The 27,500-nt window shown below is 43.6% G+C and overlaps 1 protein-coding gene across 1 annotated transcript; it reads right to left on the bottom strand.

Moving 5' to 3' along the window:
• Positions 1 to 119: 119 nt before the first annotated feature.
• TRAF6 (TNF receptor associated factor 6) lies at positions 120 to 19,003 on the bottom strand. Its single transcript, XM_080619198.1, has 7 exons — positions 18,916 to 19,003; positions 12,391 to 12,711; positions 8,506 to 8,656; positions 7,758 to 7,916; positions 7,068 to 7,139; positions 5,647 to 5,724; positions 120 to 4,755 (listed from the first exon to the last, which is right to left on the bottom strand). Exons 2-7 carry the CDS (start codon positions 12,678 to 12,680, stop codon positions 3,874 to 3,876), a joined length of 1,632 nt encoding a protein of 543 aa, XP_080475324.1. The 5' UTR covers positions 12,681 to 12,711; positions 18,916 to 19,003; the 3' UTR covers positions 120 to 3,873.
• Positions 19,004 to 27,500: the final 8,497 nt, after the last annotated feature.

Raw genomic sequence — 27,500 nt, 5'->3', positions numbered from 1 at the left:
CTATACGGTACATCCCTCATTAAGACCAGCCAACAAGACAGAAAAACTACCCCAGAGGTTCTCTGTCAGTCCATCTTTCTGAACAGCCCTCCAGAGGAATAAAGACGCAGCATGCAGTGCACAGTTTAATTAGTTTATTTTTTAAAGTCCTGTCAGAAATACAGCAATTAATTACAAAATATATATTAAACAATCTATTGATATTTCAAAGGAAACAGGAGTACTTTCATTCTGTTCAAATGCAAACTAATACAAACCTTTAACACTGACCCCACAATCATGTTTTGCATCCATCATCAACGTATTTGATGTGAAAGCATCTCTAAATAAGAACAGAAAGGCCACCTTCATTTTATTTCATGGGCAAGTTTAATCCCACAGCAAACATGACCAGGCATATCAAGCAACTAGTTCAAGTCTATACATCTCACATTATCTGAGCTCCCACATATACATTACATACCAACATCTTTAGAAAAAGAATTCTCCCTGCCCTGCAGGGGAAGACATTCAGAGGCAAAAAGGAAAACACAGTTGCAATATATTATAATGGGAGAATTTGTGCCATAGCAGCTTTGCAAAGACATGTATTAAGTATGGCTTGCTTAAACCACATTCAAGACAACTGAAATTTGGGAGATAAAAAAAGCTAAGCCACTCTCTAAACCACCTTGAGATCCAGTAATGCTGCAAGGCCCTAAGAGTTACAGACCTAAAGAACCCCATTACTGAAGAAATTATGCAGGTAAGTGGTTAAATTCTCTAATTACTTCCTATTTGGTTTAGAAACATTTCTCAACCCTGCATACCCTTCTACTTCCATTTAAGTAGTTCTAGCAGTTACACCTCAAGCCACCATGATAAAATGATTTCTCAAAAGGTGAGATCTGGAGGAAGGTGAAGAGAGGCTGTTTCAGTGAAAATGCATTTTCACACAGAAACTGAATCTCTTTGTGCTAACCTTAGAAAAGTTCAAATACAAGATAATACTCACAAAGACTATACATTGAGACGGCAAAGATGTAGACTTCTGAATTCTTCCATTAGCTGAAGTTCTTATTTGTAAGAGAAAGTTCTGGAACTGCCATTAAAATGAAGAGTAGCTTGGAAGGTGGGGAAAGAAAGGAAAACGGAATAAATACATGAATAAACATTTCATTAACGTTTATAATTTTTCATGAAAGTTAAGATGTAACAGATACTTAGCAAATAAGCTCTGAGAGTCTCTGATGTAGAATTCTGGCATTATAGTAATTTGGAATCACTAGGAGTTCTGCCTGGTAATATTAAAATACAAAAACAGTAGAATAGCAGCAGTGACTAAAACATCTATGTTACTGTGGCCAATGCAGTATTATATATGCATTAGCATTCTATTCCCTATCGGTTTGTATTACTCTACAGTATTAACCCAAATCATTTAAACTCCTGAACCTGCCACCAAACTGAGGCTCCTCCCATGGCAGAAGTATGTCAGATCTAGCAGGTAAGGCTCAAAGCAAAAATTCAGTTCATAACACAAAGCTTCAAAAGGAAAGAAAGTATTAATGCACTTGGTGGGCCTTGGGTATAAATTATTAAAACACGGATTAAGGACATTTGTTGTTAGGATCACTAGGGTTGACAAAGTAGCTGTGGCAGGAAGAAGCTCTCAAATTACAAGTCTCCTGCTCCCCCACCCCCTCAAAAAAAAAAACAACAACCAACATTGAGAGGAGAATGGTAGTCTTTGAGCGTCTTGAAAGAACATGAATAACTAATATAACTTGAAAATGGCCAGAGTACTAGTGTACAGTGTCTTCTGGTTACAGTGGGACTGGGCACTGTCATGCAGATTAAAAACCCTTGGTTAAGAATGGTTTAACTACTAGGAGTAGTCTAACTGAAGGCAGTCTGAAACAATCCTGCTAATAGGATGAGGCTGTTCAGTATAAAAACTACTTAAGAGGTTTAAAAAGACAGTTTTAAAGCCTGGATCTCTTTCTGAGTAATGTATGCTCACCTGTCCTCTAAACACACAGAATACGCTCACTCAGTCAGTCAATGACTGATTGAATCTACCATTAGTTAGGAAGTTCATGTTTCACTAGTGACAATACTCCATTTAACGTAATTCCTCTTCAACTAATAGGCTCTATCTGCAAAATCAACTTTAGTCATCTGAATATGATGATGAAAGTGGTAGGTTGGGTCCTGGAATTTTTCATCCTCACAAATCCACACACTACAGTACTCCTTCATTAGCTTTGTATGTATTAAGCATTCACACTTTGCCCATTGATGACACCCATGGCATTGATTTGATAAGGCCAAATAACTCTTCAGTATCTTTTAAATTGCAGTGTCTCAAGTCTTTAGGTTGCTTCTCTAGGTTAGAGAAATAATACACATATGCTTATGTATCGCGTAGTTCTTTCTTCAGTATCAGACTCTACACTTAAGTTATGGGGTGGACAAAACCTTTTTCTTCGCTCCTTTTAAAGACAAGAGTCAGACTTTATCAGCACCATGGTAAGTTAAAATTTTTAGCACCAGTGAACTTGAACTACTCAACTTTGGTCAAAACTAACATTTTTGTGGCATACACGCAATAACATAAAGCAGTAACATACACAAATGTTAGTAAGCACCTGAATTCTTGCCATAGTGAATCTAGTGTTTGGTAAATGAGGAACTATGGATTTTCTTCCTAAGAGCAAACAGGACTGCAATTTCTCCTCGCAGCGTCAACAGGTTTTTCTTTCCCTCCAAAGTGTTGAGGGTGGCCTAGCTCCTATTGGCTAATGGTATAGGAAATACCCACAGCAGATGGATGTTGATATGGCCCCTGAGAATTCACAGGAGACAACAAAAATCATAAGTCATCCACAACACCAGCAGATCACTAACAGCTGCAGATCACAAGTTCACCTTTGGTACAAGTTCAGGTTTCAAAGACAGTAAGCCCAATTCTGCATCACCCTATGCAGTTGGTACGTACCTTCACACACGTATCCAACTCGCAACCTGAAAAGTATCCAGCACTAGGAGATCCCACCAACACAAAGGTACCTCATTCAAATGCTACACTTTTATCTATCTCTCTGGTGATGGTGATTGACATTCTGGGCCCAGAGCACACACTTACAAAAAGATTTATCAAAATAAAGAATTGGGAGGCACTTTCAGAACACATTAAAAATATCTCCTCAGTAAACTCGGCTGAGTTATTTAGCCTTCTTCACAATACTACCATGTCTTTCAGAAATACCAGAGTCAATTCTACATCAACATGCAACTTCCTGAAGAGAACTGCACAGAAGGGAAGGATCAAAGCATACCTCAACCCTAGGCATTCTGAGCAAAGCCTTAACCTGACTTCAGATTTCATGAGAAGTATAGCCAATTCAAACTTCTAGGTAAGTCAATACAGAGAACTGTCTCAACTCTCCCAAGCACTGTGAAAAACAAAACTAACAAAAAACCCCCTCATCTTCATGAATTTAGCTATTTCCCTGATACAGTATCTATTTCAAGGCACTGAGGTGAAAAGAGTTACAGGTCTTCTCTGATGAAGTTTTGCCTAACTGAGATGTACAGATATATCAACAGGACTTTCCTGTTAAGGCAGTTAAGTTTTGATTAACAACACTTCATTTAGTTAGCTTGCTACAGAAGTAGCTTATTACTTTAAGAGAGAACAATACCAAATAATTGAATACATGACCTCATACAGAAAAAAAAAAATATATCAGCAACAACAAAATTCTATTCAGGTGAAGATTAACTATGTTGGCAATTATGATCCTTTACAAACATATATGGATGATGAATAATAATCTGTGGTGGAAGAACATGACTAGTGGCTCCACTCCTCTGGTTAAGACTTTCAAGCTACATAGCTCCATCAGCACTGCGAGCTTGAAATCCTTCTCTGCGGAGACTGTTTAAATCTAGACGTGTTAGAACTTCACAGCGCACCAGAAGCGTATCATCCTTTACAAAGGTTCTTTGTTTCAAGGTATGCAGGTGCATGAAAGTCACATAACCAAACCCTTTTGGATTGCGGTGAATAGTTGGTCTCTGGAAGGCTAGTAACTCTGGCTTGGCCTCCATTACTTCTTCATGATTCTGCCTGTCAGGGCCTTCTGATTGATCCAAAATAGAAAGTCGTATAGTGCCTTGGAAGGGCCAAGGCAGATGGCTGTCATATTCTCCTTGCATAGTGTGGACAAACAGAGAAATAAAATTAGCACACCGCTGAGCATTTGGTAACTGGATGTGCAGGCGCAAACACAGCTTGTAGCCAGGCTTTCCAGTATAGAAGCCAGGACTGTGCATCACAACAGGTCTCTCTTCTTCCTGGGCTTTCTGAAGTCCACTGAAGTTCTCAATCTTCCAGATATAAATACCATTACATTGCTGTGCTTCCATTTCAGTAATCTTTCCCTCCAAATTCCGGATAGTACGTTTGAGTTCTGCCATGTGAGTGTTCTGAGTCTCCATTTTAGCAATGAGTTCTCTGATTTGGTGATCTTGTCTTACCAGACGACCTTCCAACTGCTGAATAGTTTCTTTGAAGTTTTCAACCTCTGGATTACAATCATACGTGGCATGTGATGCATGTGAGAAGAGGGTAGGCTCAAAGGGTAAGCCGTTGATGAAGGGTACAGGATTTGTTGCAGTAACACTGATATTTTGAAAACTCTGAGCCATCATTCTCATGTGAACCTGAGTAAACTCCTGCATGTGTCGTGCCAGTTCATTCCTTTGCATCTAGAATTTAAGAGATGTGGAATTAGGAATGCATCAAATGTTATCTGCAATCCCATCTTAAACATGGCTCGGAAGAAAACCAAACTAGTTTCTTCTGTTATGTGTGAAAAACCAGAATATCAATCAAGGACAGGCGATGTGACAAAGCAGCACTTCACCAATGGAGGGTTCCAAATTTAAGATTGCTGTTACGACAAATGAGAAAGGCAATTCAAATGCCAGTGGGCAAGTACTGTTCAACTCAAAATAGTGACATGGTAAAAAAAGTGTTAGTGATAAACATATATTTCCTATTTTTTCTGTCTCATAAATCAGCAATGTATTCCCTTCATTGATTTGCTAAAATGCTCCCCCATACCAAACTCAAAGGTGTATGAAAACTGATGTAGAAATGCTGAAGGAAAAAGATCCATTTTTACAAAGAGGCATTAAGCAACTAAAAATAATATTCTCCAGATTAAATAATTTTAGAATTTACTCAAATTTAAAGCACTGTCAGGTTTTCTTCACTGAGCTCTAAGAGCCATCACTCTATTTGGTCAGAACTTTGGAAGAAATGCTAGAAGCTACTTAATTGCCATGAAAGCTGAGCAAACACTAATAGATTAATAAAAGCAAGTTATCAAGCAAATAATTCATAGAGTTTTTTTAAATTTGAAAAGGACTTTTAAAAGGCAATGTATGAACATGTAGTGGTTTACAATCAAGATACCTCAAAACAACAACAATAAAAAAAAAAAACGAAACCAAAAAAAGCCCAAAACCCCCCTCATGAATCACTGAGGATTTGGGCTGGCAAATGAGACAAGAATAGAGAAACACATTAAAAAAACCTCAAATAACAAACACATGCAGAAGGTCTGCAATTCATTATTCTGACAAAAGGCTTACCTTTTCTGGACACCCAAAAGCACTGTAAAAACAAGGCACTGGGGCAGTAGGACAATCATTGTCATAATGGTTAGGCATCTAAAACAAATCAGATTTGAAATTAATTGTTCAATTGAGAGTTGTTTGCTTTCATACCATCCTAAAATAATATGACTGCATGGACTTTGAATATGCAACAGAAGTCAGATCAGTTTGTACCTATATAATTTCTCAAAGAAACATGGAACTTTTGAACCGAAATGGTAACTGACGAGAAAAATTCCACCTCCTTGTATGTACATTAACAATTCATTCCCTTTGTTCTTACAGAAGGCACCAGAAAGCATTCAGGTTTTCTTGCTAGAACAAATGCCTTTCGTTTCTAGCCTATCCTCAAAGCTAGACCACAGTCCATTTAATAGATTCATACAATCATGGAGTAACAGAATGGTTTCGGTTGGAAGGGACGTTAAAGACTCCAGTTCCACCCCCCTGCCATGGCCAGGGACACCTTCCACTAGACCAGGTTGCTCCAAGCCCTGTCCAGCCTGACCTTGAACACTGCCAGGAATGGAGCATTTCCTTCCTTTCTGAAGCACTACCTGCACATACTTCTTGTATCTGTCTTCATTATCCTCTTCCCCAAAAAGCTCAACATACTTCATTTTTTCCTTATAGTCTGTGTTTTCCAGACCCAACTATCCCACTGGTCAGGATCCTCCCTATCCATCCCCACCTCAAAAGCTGGACAGCTTCAGCTGAGGCCTTAAGAGCCCTAAGCAGAGCAAAGAATAATACAGTTCATTATTCTACCTTACAACACATTTTTGCCTTTGTCATTACTGAGCTCAATCCTGGTTTTTAGAATAATTCTCCAATTTGACAAGTTCATTCTTAATTTTAACAGAGATGGGCTGTAAATTAAAACACATTCATCTTCCTGTTGATGAGGTTATTCAATAGAAGAAATAGTAATGACTATTACAATAGTAATGGAGAAGCAGAATTCCAGTCAGCATGTACAGTTCGCTAGTGAATTATTTATAACTAATTTCCAGCAATAGCTAATTACAAATACTATCCTTCCCTGCCCAAATGAAAGCCTTGTTTTCTAATTTCAGCCATAAGCACTGGCAGCTTGGTATTCTTTAGCCTCTACTCTAGATCAAAACCACACAGCATGGCCCCAGTCAAGAAGCAACATAGCTAAATGTGCTTTGCAGTCAAAAATCCCAGAGGCTTACCAGACTGCAGCTGAAAACTGAAGCAGCATTTGAAAGAGTATTACACCTGCACTGGATGAAACATTTTCAGACAGAGACAGGTAAAGATTTATTGGCTAGTAGACAAACCATTTCTTCAAATTAGATCTCATATTAAAGAAGTAATGTACATGCAAAACATCTGCCACAGATTAAACACAGAGAAAGGTAGTCTCTTACCTGCTCTCTGATGAGCACTGTGTTGCAATATTCACAAAATACATTGGCAAGTGGGCATGTTTGGTCATGAAGCTTAGTTACCAAACAGAAAAATAGAGAGGAAAGAAAGAAACAATGAAGTTACACAGTTTTAAAAGATTGCTCTGATGCTATTATCTTTATTTACATTCCCATTTTGCACTTAGCTGTATGCAACTGTGATAAAACCCATCCATATAAAGAACTAGAAGCTCAAAAAGGAAAGGACAATCCTCAGCATCACCCAAGTAAAAAAATGCAGAGCCAGGAGAAGAATTCTGAAATTATCTTGGTCTTTTATGTGAGTATATATCCCCAAAAGATGCAGCTCCTGACACATCCTTTCTGCCAGGCATAAGAACTGTAAATGCAAATACTGCTTTGTGTGTTACTTTGGCAGTAGGTACTGGCCTCACTGATGGAAAGGCCAAAATTCAACAGTTCTTACACAAGTCTGTTCACATGGAGGGTTCCAAATAAGTTTGTATTTAAGCAACAATCCTCTCTCCAGCTTTTGGCTGTTCTAGACTAATGACCTGAGTCTGTAGCATCTCACCTGTGCAGCACTAAGAGCTCTTCTATACCAAGTATCATTTTTTTAAAAACTGATATTCTGTTTATAAGCAAACCCATGTGAATGAGGGTTGAAAAGCCAAGATTTATGCTAAGTACCTCTTTATCTTCATAGGCCATAGATGTGGCACAGTTTGGACAACAGACTTGACGCCTTGGACACTCCTGTGTTATGTGCTCTTTCAGATGGCTCTTCTGGAAGGCTCCTTGGCACTGTGGGCATTCCACAGTGGAAAAATCACACTGCAACTGATGGTCCTGAACAAGGACAAAAGAGGGATTTGATAATATAAACAGATACTGTGGTCTCATCTGTTTTCAAGATAAAATACAATACAAGAGGAATGAACTGTAATCCTTCCTTCATGCAAGTAAATCCTTATAAACTTATGCTGACTTTACCCATGTTACTGTCCTGTTACCAAGATCAGGACTTCATGTATTTAGAGCTTTAACAATGCTCTTGGGTAAAATTTCAGCTCTATGTTTGGCCTTTTCACTTTGTATTTTATTTTCCAAAAGAAAATATTTCAACTAATGTATCCAGCTGCTTTGAAAGAATATTAAATTGACTTTAGGGAATTTGTGTGAAGTACAGATACAGATCAAAACACAAACATGACTGATCCAAAAGAGAAAGCTGCATAAGTGCAATTTTTATGCACTACAATGTTCACTTGTGAATGACCTAATTACAATTAAAAGCTGATCTAAAACCAAATACATGTATAGCTATAGACTTGAATAAACAGTGCACTGCATCACCATTAACATGACCACCTATGTTATTCAGAATTTTGACTTGATCACGAAAAACAGGTTGCATGTTTTCCAAGCTAATTCTCACCTCTAAATGCCTCAGCTCCATCTTCATACTGCAGCCGTTGTTAGGACACTTCACCGTTAATGAAAGTATTTCCCGTTTAGCAAAGTTGTCAGGAAAAAGTTGATTTTCAAGCAGAATTTCATTGTCTACCGGACATTTGTGACCTGCATCTCTGTAATGCCAAAAAGAAAGGAAAAAGATACTCCAAGTTCCCTTTGCCCTTAAAGTATTTTTATATTAGCAAGACATTAGTGGCCAAATTATAACACATTAAGGAAGTCTTCGAAAAAAAATGGCATTTATGTGACATTTAGCAGAGAGTATGCATTGTACATGAGAGAATTGTCAATGCTTAAGTTCCACTAGAGGTGGCATGACTGGGGTGGCAGCAGTTTGTAACTCAATAGTTTTTATTTGGACAAATGCCAGATGGATACTCTGGAAATAAACTTGAGGAGGACGTAAAGAAACTGAGAACTTATCATTCCATTTCTGCAAGCAATAACAGCTCAAACAACAAAGAATATTTCACATACTATTTCAAAGCAATCGTTTAAAGATTCTTGAACCTTCTCTCCTTCTCACTTTATAAACAGCCAAGAGGCAGCCAGCTGAGCAAAAGCAAAAATGTCTTTGTTGTTCCAGATTCACTTCATCTATTAGGCATTACTTTTCACATAGCTCATTTCACTGTTTTTCTTGGACAACCATTTGATCATCTTTTAATCTGCATATTTATACAGCAAAGAAAGATGAAAAAGATTTAAGACACAAAAATTACTGCAAAAAGTAGTAAGTATTGGAAGACTCCTTATAGCAGCTTTCCAAGTACCTGAAGGGGCCAACAAGAAACCTGGAGAGGGACTTTTTATGAAAGCCTGTAGGGACAGGACAAGGGGGAATGGCTTTAAACTGACAGTGGAGAGACTGAGATGAGATATTAGGAAGTTCTTCCCTGTGAGGGTAGTGATGCCCCGGCACAGGTTGCCCAGAGAAGCTGTGGGTGCCCCATCCCTGGCAGTGCTCAAGGCCAGGTTGGACACGGCCTGGAGCAGCCTGGTCTAATGGAAGGAGTCCCTATTTGTGGCAGGAGGTTGGAACTGGATGAGCTTTAAGGTCCCTTCCAAATCAAACCAGTCCGTGATTCTATGAAAATTACACTGTATTTGGAACTGGGTGTTGTATCTGAAGGCATTTTAACAGCAAACAGACTGGAAGTTGGTGCTAACTGGTGCAAGTTTGGTGGAACATGGGTGCACGCAACATGCACAAGCCTGTTCCACTTTGTCAGGTTGTCTACCTGCATTAAACACAAGAATCATTAGAAATGGAGTTAAAAAGGAAATCACCTCTACCAAATCTTCCTTTTAAAAATATCCAGTGTCAGCTCATTTCTGAAAGCAGCAGATCAAAATATCTAATCACGAGTAAGTAATACAGTTGAAGAGGCACGGAGATCACAGCTTCTGAGCTGAATTGCTAATGGAAACAGCCATAAAATGGAAAAATACATGGGCCAGAAAAATGTCAGAGCAGTTGTGGTGGAAAGATCAAAGGCCAGAGCATTGTCACTGCTCAGAAGCAGGAGGGGAAGTAGAACCTAGTGGGCTGTGGAGACCAGGAGGGAATTTGTGTTCTTTGTTGGAAAAGGAAATACTTGCTCAGCAACTCCATCAGCAACGTTGCTAGAGGAAGTGGGGGTAAAGCTGAGACTTCAGAAAGAGACAATGAACTTCCTTTCCTAGGTTTTGCTCACCACAAGTCCGACAGTCATACTCCTAAATAAGTGGAAAACTGAAAATACCTAGTGTGCTGTTTTGTTTCCTAGCTCCCAGGGCTAGGATCACAATGCTGGTCACAGCCCAGGAACACTGCCTCACCTCACAGACAACCTACAGTAATCAGTTTTCACAGGTGTATTTCAAATCCCCTGTTTAGTGAAGTTCTGTAGGCCTGCTGAGAAGACAGCAGCATTATACAGAAAAGCTGATCATGTGTAAAAAGAGCCAACAACAGATTAATTTGAAATAACGATTACTGGATCCCCAGTTTAAATGACTAGCAGACATAGGGTAAAATAAGAATGAATGGCAGATTTCCAGTGATTATAGTAAGGAAAAAGCAATAACACTAATATATTAATCACATAATCACAGAATGGTTTGGGTTGGAAGGGACTTTAAAGCTCATCTGGTTCCAACCCTCTGTCACTGTGCCAGTGTCTCACCACCCTCACAGGGAAGAATTTCTTCCTAATATCCAATCTCAATCTCCTCTCTGTCAGGTTGAAGCCATTCCCCCTTTTCCTGTCACTACAGACTTCAAACACTCTTTACACGTATAGGGACTGTGTTTAAAAGGCTGCTTAGATCCATCTACAGACAAAGATGTTGCTACACATCTTCTATCACACAACTGAGTTTATGCACCTCGGTTCCAATCTATGTTCCAGTGGAGGCTTTTCTATGCTGTAATTACTTATCATACTTGGGTGTGCCCTGCAAAACAGTACCTGTGAAACAGTAATCACCTGCTACAAAGCACAATGAATATTCCTATAATTTCCCTTGAAGTTAAAATATAGGTATGAAAAGCCAGAAGAATTTTGTTTGAAGAAAAAGCCTGCTCTGATTTTATCAACTGAGAATTTGAGCCCAGAAACTGAACACAGCTGGCATGCACTGCTAACTCTCAAAGCTTTCCTTGCTGCCCCTTATCAGCTCATAATTTTGCTTTACCAATAAACAGAGGTTTTGATATTTGGTGAGGTCTTTTACAAGCCCTAAATCAGCTTTGACCTAAGATACAAGAAAAGAAAGACTGGAGTGAAACTTCATTAGTTACTGCATCTGAACTTGGTTCTTCCAAGATTTCTCATCAATTGCTTTCTAGAAAGTAACATTTGTAAACTACAATTTGTAGCTTCTTAGGTAAATAAGCTTCTTTACTACCATGACTCACAGCACTTCAAAGCACTACAGACAGAGTTATTTAAAAAGATGCCAAGACTTTCTGGGAGGGAAACTTTTTCTGTGATCAAACCCATCTGGTCTAATCTTCTCTCTCAAATTGTAAAATCTGAGACTTTGAAAGCTTCATAAAAAAAAAAAAAAAAAATCTTTCTAGTTATAGCCACAACTCCTTCAACATGGACAACTACAGTTGTCTGTGTAAGTCACAAGAAGCAACTCATCAAAAACTGCTTGCCCATCCTTTGTAATTTAATATCTTTAATTTCTGGGCTCACTTGAGCTGGACAGCGTGGAAATGAGGAATAAACACAAGCAATTTTTTACCTGATCAAATAAAGGCTGTGACAAATCAATAAATCAAAAAAACCCAAGTCACTTCCCATTTTCATTTTAGCTCTGTCGAAGCTTCCCAATGTCATCAATCATTATAGTACTATAGACATTACAAACTCTAGTATGAGCAAAAGCTTCTCCTCACTGAAACGGTTTGAAACTGTTTGTGGACCTACAACTTTGAGCAGAGTGACTGCTCTGTTAATTAAAAAAGGAAGAGAAATCAGTTTCCATGCCTGGGGTTGAAGAAGGAAGTTTCTCTACCTGCTGTGAAATGTTGTATTCTGAGCACGGGTTCACTGCAGTTCCTCACTCAGTCCTGTGGTAAAATCTAACCAATGACTGTAACTGTGCCTCTCATTAGCAGAATAATAAATGGCAGAATATCTAAAGCTCTTGCAACCTCCAAACTCATGATATTTTGGCTATACATGGTGTTTATCAGAACGTACCTTTGATGAATTATAAATTCCCAGAGTTCTATTTGCACTCACTGGTAATTCACCTCAAGCAGTTCTATTCAGTTTACACTGTCCTTAAGCTACTCTGCTTTGGTAAGTGAATTCCTTCTTAAAAGCAACTTCCATGAACTTTCCTTTACCTTATGGATTTGACAATACAGCCTTTGCAAAAACGGTGACCACATGGTGTCTGCACTGCTTCACGAAGAGCCATCAAACAGATTGGACATTCATATTTACTTTCCAAGGGGGGATCAAACTCCACATCATAGCCTTGTGTTTCCTCTGTGAACAAACTCTGAGGATTTCCAGTCCCGCTGCTGACACTGTCTTCTTTTGCTCCAGTGCTGCAGGCACTGGCCATGGCTGCACAGCAGCCGCTTTCCACGTCTCGGTCTCCACTACTGTTATCACTGTAGAGTAAGCTCATAGTAGCTAATCAAGTGCTACACAGAAATGCCCTGCAAGATGATAAAAGGATATATTAATTTAAAATACTCGAAGACTTTCCTTTCCAGTCAAATCTTTCTGATTAGAAATATCTGGTTCTACTAGAATCACTGGTGTTGTTTTGTCGCAGTTTCTGTTATCTATCTTTTTTTACTTACCTTATGATAAATTGGAAAGAGCACTGCATCCTGTCAGCCTAATTCCAACAAAACCACACACCTTTCAGTAGCTCTTTCATCTAACCCCCTAATTTCTGTGAAAAGAGGAATACTCTTTGTCTTTGCTATGCTTACTGAAAATGCCTCTTTACCCCTTCAGTATTTACTTCTAAAACATTCAAATATAATCTGCATTAAAAATGCTATACAAAACCACGTTCTATTGAATGACAATAGCTCAATTCCGTATTTACCTTTGCAGTGAATAAATGTTATTTAACATTTTCTGTATACAGTGATTCACAGGACAGGTTTCAAATCACTTTATGTGCATGCCCACAAGTCTAGGTGCCCAAACCAAACAGATGTTGTGATGCAAATGAAATTCAAATATACAGCAATGCTGATAAAATTTAAGAACTGCCAACATGACTTTAAATTGTGTAAAAGCTACAAATGAGGTAAGACTAATACTTCCACAGCAAAAAAAGCTATCTACAAACCAGTAGTACTCAGAGTTCATGCTCTTTTTTGATGATGAGGGAGCTTCAAACAAAGGTCTGAACAACAAATATTTTTAAAGCCCAAGAAATTTTCATTTAACTTTATTTTTTAATGGTTACAACCATTTTCTTAGAATCCTCCTGTAGGTAGTTTTCTATATAAACCACATTTCTTTGAAACACAGAGGTTATCACAAGGTGCAAGGCAGTATGATTAGGCTGAGGGCTACAGGAACAGGCATGTGAAACAAGCCTACTAAGCCCATGATAGTTTGATCTTCTTTTGCACAGCAGTACAGGCAAAGGTCTCTTAAAGTAATATGAAATAACAACACTGCCAGGGATGGGGCAGCCACAGCTTCTCTGGGCAATCCCTACCAGGGCCTCACCACCCTCACAGGTAAGAGCTTCCTAATATCTCATCTCCCCTCTGTCAGGTTAAAGCCATTCCCCTTGTCCTGTCACTACAGGCCCTTGTCAAAAGCCCCTCTCCACATTTCTTGTCAGCCCCTTTAGGTACTGGAAGCTGCTCCAAGGTCTCCCTGGAGCCTTTTCTTCTCCAGGCTGAACAAGCCCAGCTCTCTCAGCCTGTCTCCAGAGCAGAACTGCTCCAGTGCTTGGAGCATCTCTGTGGCTTCCTCTGGACTTGCTCCAACAGCTCCACATCCCTCTTGCATTGGGGGCTACAGAGCTGGATGCAGCACTGCAGGGGAGTCTCACAAGAGCTCCCCCAATGCCTTAGAATGGAAGCAGAAGAATCAATGCTTAGAAAGATGCTCTGTGACAGAAAGATTTTTTTCTCAGGCTGCTATCTGTAGGTCTCTTCTCTGGCAAAAAATAAATCAAAACAAACCTACTTGCTCCCATTGTTAAACTAGCCGAACTTTTATTTACCAGCTGCTGCAGAGGATGATTAACCCTCTTGTGAAATCTGTATTTCCAAAAAATCACAGTAACCAAGTTAGGCCAGTGGAGGGGGAATGCTGGTATGCAGGGTATTGGAATCCTCCAGCAAGCCTAGGACTGAAAGACTCACATTATTCTAAGCTACAAGGGTATATTTAGTGAGACGAAGAAAGCGAAGAGGAACATGTATCCCTTTAGCAATGTCATAAAGGAAGTCAGGAAGTTGCATAGAGGAAAATATAATAGCTTTAGCCAAGTTCAGCTGTCACATTAATTGCAAAGAAGTGCGCAACTCTTCCCTTAGGCTAATCCTAGGAGAAAACAGACTATTTGAAATATTGTTCTTACAAGGAAGTAACCAGGATCTGACTCAGTAAAAGCTCGATAATTGAAGACTTTGAAGATTTAAGTGCTGTGCAAGTGGTGTTCTCTTTGCCTATTTAAATTGTTTCTACAGACATAGCAGGTATGTACAATAAGTTTACAGAAACGGAAGTCCTATAGCAGAGCCATTTGAATGAATGACTCACTGCAACCAGGCACCACCACAGTCTCACACAAAAATCCCCTTAATCTGTGATACACTCCACTCCCACATGGAGCTTTTTGTCTGCATATGACCAAGGGGTTCATCAACTACCACTGTCTCTTCTCTTGAAATAGGGAAACTCAGACACAAAGAAGCAACTTAAACATGGTGATAAGAGACAGATCTTTTAAATTTTGTTCATGTTTTACTAAGAAGGTTCCTCCTCCTCTTATCCATTTCATCTTATCTGTGATGAAAATCCTTCTTCCTCCACACATATGTATAGGTGTGAGGCAAGGAACAATTTTCCAAATCAATATCCACACTGCTATTACTCAGACCATTAACCAAGGCCTGATTACTCCACCATAGTTTAAAATCATTCTCTACAAGTTGTAACTATGTTAGTAGGAATTTCTTCATTTTCTTGTGGCACTTATTTTATCCTCCATGAGTAGGAACATAGATCCAATCTCGAACAGAGCAGTGCTAGAGCAAGCCCAACTATATTTGGAATGTTGATGACAGGTCTCTCCCCTGATGAAGGTGGAACAGATGGTTCCTGAGCCTGCTGAAACAGTTTTGCATGTTCATCCCCTGGGGAATTCAAAAAACTTTCAGGCTAGGAGAGGATGGATTTTAAACCCCAACCAGTATATATCCCCAAATTCATATCAAATTGCTGCCCTTCCTTTTCAGTTACCAAATAGATGACCAGTGAAGTAAAAACATAACAAACATTCCCCCAAAACCACATTGGTTTTTATTCCTATTGATAATAGCTGATATAGCTCTTCTGTGATGAACAAAATTAAGTCAAATACAAGTACAACAATATGCAAATACTAATTTTAACAACTTGCCTACACCACAGCCTTCAGAATTTATCCTGGTAGCCTGCTCTAAGACTTTTTTTTTGTTTGGACAAGATTCAGTCTTCAGATAGAGGAACAACTGAAATTAAACTGGATCATTATTACATGGTAATTCTTGGTTTTGCTAGTGTGGAGTTTCTCAGGCAGAGGAAGCTTTGAAACTACGTTTGGTAACACACCTGAAATGCCTGCTTCTAAAGCTAAGAAGTCCTATCGGACTTGCCAAGTAGATGGATAATGGATTTTAGCTTGTCCACACAAGGTACCTAAAGTCTTTCGGCCAAGGAAGGCAGATATGGCTTTCCAAGGCAACAGCTGTATTGTGTGACAACAGAAAGGACGGTGCTTTCCATGCCAAATGGTAATGTGCAGAATTTATTTGATTAGTACTTGTGCTGCAGAAATGTGGACTGCCCTAAGGATCAAGCTGTCATGTCCCAGCAAAAACACAGTTAAGACTACAGGGAGTCCCCATGCCACTCTTCCAACTCTAACATCAAGCCATAATGCAACCTTTCTTCAGTAAGCACCCTGTGCTATGTTGCTATTTACAGTGTTGCCTTACAGTGATTAAGTTGATCTGAAATAGCACCATCAGACCAGAAGAGCAAAGTCCTGCAAGAATAAACATACCTTACAATTCATAAAACCAACCTCAAAACAGAATTAAAGCCCCTGTATTTTAAAATCAACATATGCAACAAAACTCAGAAGTCCGATCTGCAAAGTCGCATAATGTAATGGAGCTTAAGCAGGACTTTTACAGATTCTCATGCTCCAAAGAGCCACAGGATTAATTTAGAAACTTTCTAAATCAAAAGAAGACATTACTGGTACCAGACAGTATCTTCAGATTGCCTGGAAAATTACACTATAATTAGAGTAACAGGGAGCAAATAAAAGTAATTTATCAATTGTAACCTATTTACACTGAAATATGAAACAATACCTTTGAGCACTTAGCAAAGGTGAAAGAACACAGTACAGAGAGCGTACTGGGTACCATGAAATAGAAAATTTCAGTATTAATCAGTAAGTACTGGGTACAATTAATCTCCACATGCTTTTTCCTAGGAAATTCACTCTGAGTAGTCATATAAATAAGGAAATCAATACAGAAGACTATTCCAAATCCCTTTTCTTACTTGAAGCTCACAAACCTAACTAATCACACAGCCAGCGGGGGAAATGCTTTCAATGCCTTCATGGACTGGAAGACTCTTCTTCTGCTTTGCCAAGAACAGTTTTGTACATAGAGATTTCTGGGTCATGAGACTGACAGACCAGCGGAGTGACTTTGGATCATTTGTTTATGAAGCAATACCTGCAACACTTATTCCCAAGCATATTAATCAAAGGTCTACTGACAAGTGATAAGTGCTGTGTTTGCACTGTGAGGTTTGTAACTACTATCTCCGTGGCCTCATCCAGGCAGAACATAAAAAATGATGCAAGTTCCTTTTAACTAATATCTGCAAAACACTTTCATTTCAAAGCTATTACATGGACAGGCAAGCCAAAGCAATAGGAGATTCAGGCAGGACTTATAAGTGCAAAAAAAAAATAATTCTGGTTTCTTGTACAAGTCTGCAAGCATTTTGTTGAGACAGCAACTGGTTTCGGTTTTCCTAATAGCAGTAATCTTTTAGACTTCCATGTCTCCTGTATAACCACTATGCTTATCATTTAAACATGTGACCTAACAACTTAGAATTGTAACATTTGTGGCAAAAGCAATAAAATAACACTAAAAGCTCATTAGATGCAACCAACAGCTTCTGCCACTGCAGCAGAGCAGCCTCGGGGGGGTGTTCTGAAGCCTTACAGGTGATTTCCATGATGACCAAGAACCTCTGGCTGCCCCATCCCTGGCAGTGTTCAAGGCCAGGTTTGACAGGGCTTGGAGCAACCTGGTCTAGTTGATGATGTCCCTGCCACAGGCAGGGGGCTGGAAATGGATGAACCTTAAGGTCCCCTCCAACCCAAACCATTGTGCAATTCATTCTATGATACTGTTTCTAAACTCGATAGCTGTATATTTGTGTAAAGAGCGACAGTACTTTGTGGCAATTTTATTAACATGAGTAATAAGTAATAATAAATATTAAAATGAGTAATAAGTGCTTTCCATCAATTTCATCTGCTTTGGATAAACCACACTGAGTCTTTTCATTCTTAAATAGAAATCTCAGCCATACGTGGGAGGAAAATGTTTTAATTATATCCCTTATACCCAGTAGTTAGCTGAAAGTACTTCTCCATGTTCGCCTCTGACAACTTGCTCATGCTGCAGAGCTACCCATGAGTGATGTGGACTGTGCCGTGCCTTAGATACCACTGACAGAATTGATTAAGTACTGATTATGAGGGAGAGGTAAGAAAAGGAACAGGGGGAGGCAAAGTTACTGGCTGCACTAACAGCTTATTTAACATCTTCACTGCATTTTACCCTGTGTGTTCTGTGTTAACACTTGCAAGAAACCTGCTTTGTCTTTTCATAGAATGATTACAGAACAGTTTGAGTTGGAAGGGACCTTAAAGCTCATCTAATTCCATCCCCCTGCCACTGGTAGGGACACCTTCCACTAGACCAGGTTGCTCCAAACCCCATTCAACCTGGCCTTGAACACTGCCAGGGATGGGGCAGCCACAGCTGCTCTGGGCAACCTGTGCCAGGGCCTCATCACCCTCACAGGGAAGAACTTCTTCCAAAGATCTCATCTCAATCTCCCCTCTGTCAGTTCAAAGCCATTCCCCCTTGTCCTGTCACTACAGGCCCTTGTCAAAAGCACCTCTCCAGATTTCTTGTCTGTTAAAATAGTTAACAGGAAAATATTTAACACGTTTCCGGATTATTTTTAAATCTCCATTCCACGCTTGGAAAAGCGGAGCCCACTTTCCGGGTGACTGGGGCCCGCACAAGGGAACGCTCCCATAGCTGCCCGGTAGCGCAGTTAAGATGCAATGATAGAGCCATTCCCGCCGGTTCCCACCCCGCGGCAAACCGGCCTAACCCCGAGCCCAGGCCGCTGACAGACCGCGGCCCAGTGTCTGTGCAGCTCATGCCTCAGCTCCATCACCGTCCTCTCTACCGCCAGCCACTGCAGCGGCAAGTCCCCGGCCCCACACAGGCGTGGGCCGAGCAGCCGAGCCCAGTTCTGCGGAAGGCAGGACTGCGGCTCCGCTTCCCAGCCAGCAGCCCCAGCTCCGCGCCCAGCCCCTCAGCGGCCCCCACCGCACTCACCGCCAAGCACGACCCTGACCGCCACTCCCCGCAGGGCACCACTTCCGCCTTCTACGTAAAAAGGCGCAACACACACTGAGCAAGAAGGACACACCGACGCGCCACAGCTGCTACAGCGCCTCCTGCCGTCGCGGAAGGAGATAAACAGTAGGGTTAGGTGCGGGGGGCCGGGTCTGCAGAGCTGTACCGCAGAGCGGGATTGGGACGGTTCTGGCCGCTGCACTCACCCCCACACCCGGGAGCCAGTGGGCAGGAGACCCCCCTACATCCACCCAAGGGCCTGACCTCGCCTCGGTTCACCTCTTGATGGCATCGGCCCTCACCTGTTCCTGCCGCAGGTACCGCGACCCCTCGCCATGCTGCCCCGGGGCACTGCGCACGCGCAGGCCACGGAAGGCGCGCCGGAGGGACCAAAATCGGCACGCGAACGCCGGGCTGCGGCCACGGGAAAGCAACGCCCGCGAGCACCCGTCGAGCCCGCCAGCACCGCGGACGTGGAGCGGCGGCATTACCGCAGCGGAAGGTACCGGCCCACAGGCGCCACAGGATCGCCTTGGCGGTACCGGCTGAGTTTAAAAGCTCCACCACGCATGCGTGGAGCTCGAGCTGCAGTACCGAAGTTTGGCCACATTATGGCAGGAGCGAGAGGCGCCCGGAGCCACACCGCGCCCTCCCCACCTGCAGTACTGAACTTAGGACACATGATGGCAGCAATGAGCAGAGCCCAACGCCGCACGTCAAAACCGCTCTTGGAAACTGTTTCAACACCTCTGACCCGTATTCACGGGCTTTAATTTTCCTTAAATCTTTCCCACTCTTCCAAATTCCTAAGCTTTTTGAGGCTGTGAAACCCTTTTGGGGGGTGGGACTCCCCTCATGACCCTTGCTATTCCTATCTTTCCTGCTTCTGTACCATATATGCAGTCTACTGACACTGGGGTGTCCCAAATGGCATCTTGATTCCCCAGATTCCCTCATTCTTATTCACCTCCCCAAAAAGGGCACAAACCAGCTGGCAACCTGCTACTTTAATAATGCCATTTACATGTGCACAAGCCTTTCTGCCTCCCCACAGCTGTGACCCACTAGAAAAATAAAGGGGAGGCAGCCCCACCCGCAACAGTTGCAGCCCCATCTCTTGCTGTGATGTTCCCCCTCCATTCCCACCCTGCAGCACTACTATCGCCCATTAGCCCCTCTACCCAGAACTGAATCCCTCCAGGCTGCTCCCAGTGCTTGGACATCCCTGCATGCCTGTGTGTGACATCTGTACTGTCCTAGTGCACCACCTTCCCCTACTAGCACTGCAGTGCTGCATCATCCTCCAGCCCCAATGCGGGTCTCCCTAGGCACTGTCCTGGTGCATGCCTGGGCTTACCCACCGTGTGATACGTTGTCTGGGATGTTCTCAGTTGCTAGGATGCCCTGCATGTTCAGGACCTGCAGCCCCAAACATGGACTCTTCTTCACCTTGTCTGCAGTTTCAGCCACAGTCTTGATCACTGCTGGCAATGCTTGTCCCAGACTGACCCTAACACAACAACAACCCTTGTTGTAGCACAGCCCGATCCAGCACATGGCCTCTGTGATCAGCACAGTCCTTCACTTCCAAGCTCAGGTGCAGCTGGTACAATGCCCACAGCTGAAGCCCTTACCACCACCATTAAGCTCCGAGACTGGGACTACCAAAGGTTGGGTAGTAGAGGCATGTCCTGGCTCCTGAGAGCAGTTTGCTAGAAATTAAAGGGAGAGGCCTGGGATGCACAAAAGGGAAAAAGCTATATTTAAGAGAAAAGAGTGTAAATGCAGAGAACTTTGTGACAAAATGCTGTATAAACACACAGCCCTGGGTATACAGAGAAGCACACAGAATCTAAGGGCAACCCAGAAATGTGGACTGAGGGATTCTGAGGGCAAACGGAGGGCTCTGGGGCACTACAAAATACAGAGAAGGGTTGTGGCACATACCAAAAAGGCCATAATGCATTCCATGGGCATCAATATGGCTGATTAAAGTTGCTTTCAAGGACTCCCCATCGCCGTCAAAACCCTACCTTCCAGACCACACAAAGGGACCTTGTGAGAGAATGATCCAAAATCATACTCCACTGTCCATTGTCTCAAAGATTAGTATGAAAAGCTATCCTGGGTTCAGCAGTAGCAGTCATTTTTCTCCTTCTTAATAGCTGGTCCAGTGCTGTGATTTTGACTTTCGGCCTGGGAACAGCGCTGATAACATCAATGTTTTTAGTTGCTGCTCAGTAATGTTTACTCTGACCAAGGACTTTGTGAGTCTCATGCTCTGCCAGGGAGGAGGGGAAGTCGGGAGGAAGCAGGGACAGGACACCTGACCCAAACTAGCCAAAGGGGTATTCCATACCACAGCACGTCATGCCCAGTATGTAAACTGTGGGGAGAAACCCAGAAGGGAACAATTTCTGCTCATTTCTGGCTGGGTATCGGTCGGCGGGTGGTGAGCGGTTGTATTCTCTTCCCTTTTTATATCCCTTATCATTATTATTATTGGTGGCAGCAGTAGTGGTTTGTGTTATACCTTAGTTACTGGACTGTTCTTATCTCAACCCGTGGGAGTTACATTCTTTCCATTCTCCTCCCCATCCCTCCAGGAGTGGGGGGGAGGAAGATGTGGGAGGAGTGAGCGAATGGCTGCATGGTTCTGGGTTGCCGGCTGGGCTTTACCCACAACAGTTCTTTTTGGCGCCCAACGTGGGGCACAAAGGTTTGAGATAACAGCAGATCTGACCAGAGTGTGTCTAATCGTATTTGTGATAAACATTCATTGTTTCGTATTAATAGTCACTCATCACGATGCTGATTTATTGTCTCTCAAAGTTGTTGCTCTTCATCTCACAGTTTCAGCATGTCGTACCTTACTTACAGCTGGTATTTGCTATTTTAGTGTTTATTGGCTGGTGCGCCTGGGCTAAGGTTCTTGTTTCGCTGTACTTTGTGGTAACGGCTTGTAATACAATAGACTCATTAATCATGAAACTGGTCTGGCTTGCGTTCCCAGTGTGGTCATCACCTCTATACTTTGGGAGGTATATAATGGAAGTGTTTAGCAATTGCACGTCTTTTTTTCCCTCCTCTGGTGGTCAGCCTATGAAGGAGACATTCCCTTATTTTCCCAGCCCCGCCCCCCACCAGACTATTTACAGAATCATTTGAGAGTTCTGAAGGTTTTGAGTGGCCTTTGAGTACCTTTGAGACCTGCCTGCTGATTGTGATGGGGATCACCATGCTGTCATGCATACAGAGTGTGTTTTACCCACAACCATTTTGTCTGATCTCGAAAGTTAAGCGGAGTTGTGTTTGGGTCTTGTCTAGCGTTTGACAACGATATAGGAGGACCAAGAGATTTCCCCCAAGGCTGGACAGCCATGAGTGGCAGGGTGTGTGGGACAGTATGGGCGAGTATCCAGGCCAGTGGGCCCCTCCAGTGCTTTGGAACTTCACGATCGAACAAGCGCAAAATCCGGAAAAACTGGTAGAACGCTTAAATGAGGTGTGTTGTCATCCTGGTCATACCAGAGAGGGATAAATCATGGCAATGTGCTGAGGCTCGGCCTACGCCTGCAGAGCCCTGTTCAATACTATCCAACATCTTCAAAGGGAAAAAGATGTCTCTGGATCTGATGGCAAAGCAACAGACAGCACAGCTACTCCAACTCCAAGTAGAGCAACTACACCACCCCCAGTGACAAGTACAGCAGCTACTCAAACTCTGATCACAACAGACAGTGCAGCTACTCCAACTCCAAGCACAGCAGCTACACCAACCCCAGTGACAAGTACAGCAGCTACTCAAACCCCGACAGCAACAGACAGTGCAGATGCTGGTGCTACTCAACCCCCAAGCCCGACAACAGATACTGCGGCCACTCCAACCACAGTGACAGTCACTGCAGCTAAACCAAAGGACCAATTTGTGCCAATATCGGTTGCCCCTGTATGCAAGGGGAAAAGCAAACAAGAGGCACAAAAAGCAACCCTTACAGTGAAGAAAGATGAAGAGCCAATGCACTAACTACATGGGACAGCATCTGAACTAGGGTTATTATTATGTGGATCAGAGGAAGAGGAAGAAGAAGAGGTGATGTCTCGACCACAGACCTCAACCGAGCTACGGAATATGCAAAAAGATTTCATCCATCATCCAGGGGGGCACATCATCACCTGGTTGCTCTGATGCTGGGACAATGGGGCTGATGATCATGAGCTGGAAGGTATGGAAGCCTAGCAGCTGAGATCACTTGCTCTGGAAGGGGGAATTGACAAAGCAATTGCAAAAGAAAAACAGTCCCTCAGCCTTTGGAGGCCGCTTTTGGCAATTGTGAAGGAAAGGTTTCCCTACAAGGATGATGTTATGAGTCATTTGGCCAACTGGACCACGATAGAGAAAGGCATCCAGTCTCTGAGGGAATCAGCCATTGTAGAGATGATCTATCACAGGCTGGATGCTGGGAATGCACCCGTAGATCCAGATGAAGTTGAATGTACACGACCCATGTGACAGAAATTTGTATGGATTGCACCATCATCATATGCCCACTCATTGGCATCAATAACCTGACATGATGTAGAACCACCAACAGTGGATTAAGTGATTTGTCAACTCCAAGAGTTCAAAGACAATCTCACCCCTTCCATCATTCCAGCTGTGGAAAAACTGTCCCAGGAGTTCAAACAATTGAGAGATGATCTATCTGATCTCTCCAACTCCCCACATGGACCAACACACATCTCAGCTATTAACAAAAGGCATCCTACTGCTTAAGAGAGAAGATACAGGAGGTACATGCCATGGGCCACCCTATGGTATTACCTGCTGGATCACAGAGAAGACATGAGGAAGTGGAATGGAAAGCCTACGTCAGCCCTGGAAGAATGGGTGCGTGAATTGAAGAGAACAGAGGTCGAGGCTGATCATCCCATGAGAGCTGCAGCTTCAGTCTCTGGTGAGCAGGTTCTCAGATGGAGTGGAAGAGCTGATTTTACTCCAGCTTCTGTGATAAAGAAGACTAATCCCTTTACACAAGACATAAGTGACCAATATTATGATGACTATTAGAGAGGCCCTGCCCCAGCCAGGTGGAGGTAGGGGACAATTGGATTTACTGGACTGTGTGGATCAGATGGCCTGGCGCATCAGTCCTACAGGGGTGTAAGGCTCTAGTAGATACCAGTGCACAGTGTACCCTGATGGCATCAAGATGTCAAGGGGTGGAACCCATCTATATCTCTGGAGTGACAGGAGGATCCCAAGAGTTGACTGTACTGGAGGCTAAAATCAGCCTGACTGGGAGGAAGTGGCAAAAACACCCCATCGTGACTGATCCAAAGGCTTCTCACATCCTTTGCATAGACTACCTCAGGAGAGGGTACTTCAGAGACCCAATAGGGTACCGATGGGCTTTCGGTGTTGCTGCTTTGGAGACAAAGGAAATTAAGCAGCTGTTCACCTTGCCTGGTCTATCAGAGGATCCTTCTGTTGTGGGGTTGCTGAAGGTCGAAGAACAACAAGTGTCAAACGCGAACACAACAGTGCACCGGTGGCAATATTGCACCAACAGAGACTCCCTGATTCCCATCCTGTCGTGGTTTAAGCCCAGGCCGTAAATCAGAACCTCGAAGTCCACTTCCCCCCCCACCTTTCTTCCCTCCGCTTCTGGAGGGACGGGGAGGAGAATCAAAAGGATGCAACTCCCACGGGTTGAGATAAGAACAGTTTAATCACTAAGGTATAACACAAATCACTACTGCTGCCACCAATAATAATAATGATAAAGGAAATAACAAGCAAGAGAATACAACCGCTCACCGACCGGTACCTCACCCCCACCCTGCCATGATCCAGCCCTTCCGGGAACTCTCCGTTCTACATCCCTGGGCATGACGTGCTGTGGTATGGAATACCTCTTTGGCTAGTTTGGGTCAGGTGTCCTGTCCCTGCTTCCTCCCGGCTTCTCCTCCTCCCTGGCAGAGCATGAGACTCACAAAGTCCTTGGTCAGGGTAAACATCGGTGTTATCAGCTCCGTTCCCAGGCCGAAAGTCAAAACCACAGCGCTGCAACAGCTACTAAGAAGGAGAAAAACTGACTGCTACTGCTGAACCCAGGACAGTATCCACCCCTTATTCCATACCATTCACGTCATGCTCAGATCCCACATTTTCAATATACCATCACTTTCATCTCAGTGCACTCTTATCTTAGTGCACGGACCAATCCCTACAAAGCTGCTGAGTCCATTCGGTCCATGATGGTGGGCTCCATCTCTTGTAACAGTCTTTCAGAGGAGGAGAGGCCCATTGCAAAGTCCACCCCTCGATCATGAGTCCATCTGTATGTTGCATCTCTGCCCTGATGGCCTGAAGTGTCATGGGCCCATCAGGCTCAAAATAATTCACCCTCCCCTGCAGCAGTCTCTGCAACTTGTGGTTGGGGATTCCACACAGCTGCCTTCCATCTCCGATGCTTCCAAAGCACTGGAGGGGCCCAGTGGATTAGATACTCGCCCATACTGTCCCACACACCCTGCCACTCATGACTGTCCAGCCTTGGGGAAAACCTCTTGGTCCCCCTGTATTGTCTAAACCCAGACAAGACCCAAACCTGACTCTGCTTAACTCTCGGGATCAGACAAAATGGCCGTGGGTAAAACACACCCTCTGTGTGTGTGCCAAAATGGTGATCCCCATCACAATCAGCAGGCAGGTCCCAAGGGTACCCAAAGGCCATTCAAAACCTTCAGAACTCTCAAATGATGCTGCTGTACTTGTCACTGGGGCTGGTGTAGCTGCTGTGCTTGCCGGCTCTCTCACCACCAGCTTCCCTTTTTCTGAGTCCAGATCTTCCTCCTCTGCCTTGCTGGGAAATGCTGCGGGGTCTCCTGCATCCTCCTGGGGCTCAGGCTCACGGAGCTCAGCAGGAGGCTGCTGGGGGATGCTCTCGGCCTCCGCGGGGCTGGGCTCGGCCGTGGGGCTCGGCTCCTCCGCCGCCTCCTCCCGCTGCTCGGCAGCCGCCTCCTTCCCGGCCTCCGGCCCCGCTCCCGCCGCCGCTTGGTCCCCGGGGCCGCTCTCCCGGGCCGCTTCGGCCGCCGCCGGCTCCCGGGGCCGCTCCCCCTTCGGCTCCCCGCAGCCTCACGAAGACGGAGGTGAGGACAAGGGCCAGGACAGTGAAGAGCAGCGGGACGGGCAGGTACAAGTCCACGGCCACGTCCATCCTGCCCTGCTGCTGGAGCCCCCCCCTATCGCAAGCCATTACCATAAAGTACAATGAAACAAGAACCTTAGCCCAAGGCCCACACTTGATAAACACTAACACAGCAAATACCGGCTCTAAGTAAGCTACAGCATACTGAAACTGTGATATCAAAAAGAACAACTTTGAGAGCCCATAAATCAGCATTGTGCCTTGGTCAGATCTGTTGTTATCTCAACCCTTCGTGCCCCATGTTGGGCGCCAAAAAGAACTGTCGTGGTTTAAGCCCAGGCCGTAAATCAGAACCACGAAGTCCACTTCCCCCCCCCCACCTTTGTTCCCTCCGCTCCTGGAGGGACGGGGAGGAGAATCAAAAGAATGTAACTCCCACGGGTTGAGATAAGAACAGTTTAATAACTAAGGTATAACACAAACCACTACTGCTACCACCAATAATAATAATGATAAAGGAAATAACAAGGGAAGAGAATACAACCGCTCACCGACCGGTACCTCACCCCCACCCTGCCATGATCCAGCCCTTCCGGGAACTCTCAGTTCTACATCCCTGGGCATGACGTGCTGTGGTATGGAATACCCCTTTGGCTAGTTTGGGTCAGGTGTCCTGTCCCTGCTTCCTCCCGACTTCCCCTCTTCCCTGGCAGAGCATGAGACTCACAAAGTCCTTGGTCAGGGTAAACATCGGTGTTATCAGCTCCGTTCCCAGGCCAAAAGTCAAAACCACAGCGCTGCAACAGCTACTAAGAAGGAGAAAAACTGACTGCTGCTGCTGAACCCAGGACACCACCCATAGGCTGATCCGCAGACTGGAGAGCCAAGGAGTGATCAGCAGGACCCTCTCACCCTTTAATGGTCTGCGGCCAGTGCGAAAGTCTAGTGGAGAGTGGAGACTAAGAGCAGACTATCGTGGCCGAATGAAGTCACACCACTGAGTGCTGCTGTACCAGACATGCTAGACCTTCAGTATGAACTGGAGTCAAAGGCAGCCAAGTGGTATGACACGATTGATATTGCCAATGCATTCTTCTCAATTCCTTTGGCAGCAGAATGCAGGCCACAGTTCGCTTTTACTTGGAGGGGTGTCCAGTACACTTGGAACCGACTGCCCCAGGGGTGGAAACACAGCCCTACCATCTGCCATGGACTGATCCAGAATGCACTGGAACAGGGGCAAGCTCCAGAACACCTGCAGTACATTGATGACATTATTGTGTGGGGTGATACAGCGGAAGAAGTCTTTGAGAAAGGGAGGAAAATAATCCAAATCCTGCTGAAAACTGGTTTTGCCATAAAACGGAGTAAGGTCAAGGGACCTGCACAGGAGATTCAATTTTTGGGAAT

The sequence above is a fragment of the Psittacula echo genome (assembly GCF_963264785.1).
Source record: "Psittacula echo genome assembly, chromosome: 5".
Lineage (NCBI taxonomy): Eukaryota > Metazoa > Chordata > Aves > Psittaciformes > Psittacidae > Psittacula > Psittacula echo.
Note: the sequence above shows the minus strand (reverse complement) of the source record. Positions and strands in the feature narration are given on the sequence as shown.

Bases quoted from the DNA above. Each gene is read 5' to 3' on its own strand.
- TRAF6 (XM_080619198.1), bottom strand. From the start codon at position 12,680: ATGAGCTTACTCTACAGTGATAACAGTAGTGGAGACCGAGACGTGGAA. The intron at 7,917-8,505 runs GTGAGAATTAGC...GTCCTTGTTCAG, and splicing joins TGGAGCTGAGGCATTTAGAG to GACCATCAGTTGCAGTGTGA. The intron at 5,725-7,067 runs GTAAGAGACTAC...GATTTGTTTTAG, and splicing joins CAGTGCTCATCAGAGAGCAG to ATGCCTAACCATTATGACAA.